Source organism: Echinops telfairi, unplaced genomic scaffold (genome assembly GCF_000313985.2).
Source record: "Echinops telfairi isolate 266 unplaced genomic scaffold, ASM31398v2 ScPeMD7_10;HRSCAF=50, whole genome shotgun sequence".
In the NCBI taxonomy this organism is placed as follows: domain Eukaryota; kingdom Metazoa; phylum Chordata; class Mammalia; order Afrosoricida; family Tenrecidae; genus Echinops; species Echinops telfairi.
In genome coordinates this window covers 1,467,083-1,467,963 of record NW_022103907.1, presented here as the reverse complement: position 1 = coordinate 1,467,963, position 881 = coordinate 1,467,083, and the positions used below count along the sequence as shown (strand labels likewise).

Genomic DNA, 881 nt, shown 5'->3' with positions numbered 1-881 from the left:
CCTTCTTGTGGCCTTGAGAAAGCTCCGACCTGCTCGGAGCCTCAGTGCGTTCTCATCCACAGACGGGGGAGGATGGCTGTGGGGTGAGCCGGCTAGTGCTACCGAGCTCTGGGCACAGCGACTCCGTGCACGGGAACCGTGACCCGTGTTTGCCACTGGTGTTTCAAAGGCACGAGGCTCCTCTCCACGGTGTGGCCCTCAACAGCCGCAAGATACCTGGGCTCCCCAAAACTTACTCCTGCAGACGTCAGGAGAAAGAAGAACTGCTTTGTTTGCCAGAGCGAATCCAGATCTGGGCACTTTCTTCAGCTTCCCTGATACAGTCAACAGATTAGCCTGCCAGTGAGACCCTTCCTAAACTCCCAGCCTGGTAGCTTAGGGCCTGCCTCCCCCGAGTTAAAAACTATCCCGTTCAATGTTTCTGTAGCACGCATTCAGATCAGTGGTTTCTCTGTTCAGAGACGGGGCTGTCTTGGCTTGGTCTGCAGGTCTCAGTGTCCGTGTGTCCTGAAGTTTGATGATAACACAACAGAACTCGCCACCCTCATTGACGTGAACAGAAAGTATCAGGTAAGCGGAGACGTGCACAGGAACTGCACTGCGGTTTGATTGCTCTGTTTAGAGAATGAGTAAATGCTCAGATAACTTTGACCATGACACTGACCTCTCCGTCCATGGGGTAGCAGGGGCTGTGGGCCAAAGATGCACTTCAAGCTACAGAGACAAGTGACGTGTAGGCCAGTGCCCTGACCTCTGCAGGGAAACAAGTTCCAAGTGCCCATGGAGAAATGTGGAAACTGTCCTGGGAGGGAATTTCAGAGTGGCTCTGACTCGCCCCAAACCCTGACTGCACCCACCGGTGCTGAGATGGTGTGGACACC

At 54.4% G+C, this 881-nt stretch overlaps 1 protein-coding gene across 1 annotated transcript in view; it reads left to right on the top strand.

Annotated features, from left to right (window-relative positions):
• LOC101655063 (phospholipase B1, membrane-associated-like) overlaps positions 1-881 on the top strand; it is a 170,554-nt gene that overhangs the window by 107,401 nt on the left and 62,272 nt on the right. The window contains exon 16 of the mRNA XM_013006835.2: positions 489-570. Within this exon, the coding sequence (XP_012862289.2) occupies positions 489-570 (82 nt within the window). The remainder of the gene's footprint in view (positions 1-488; positions 571-881) is intronic.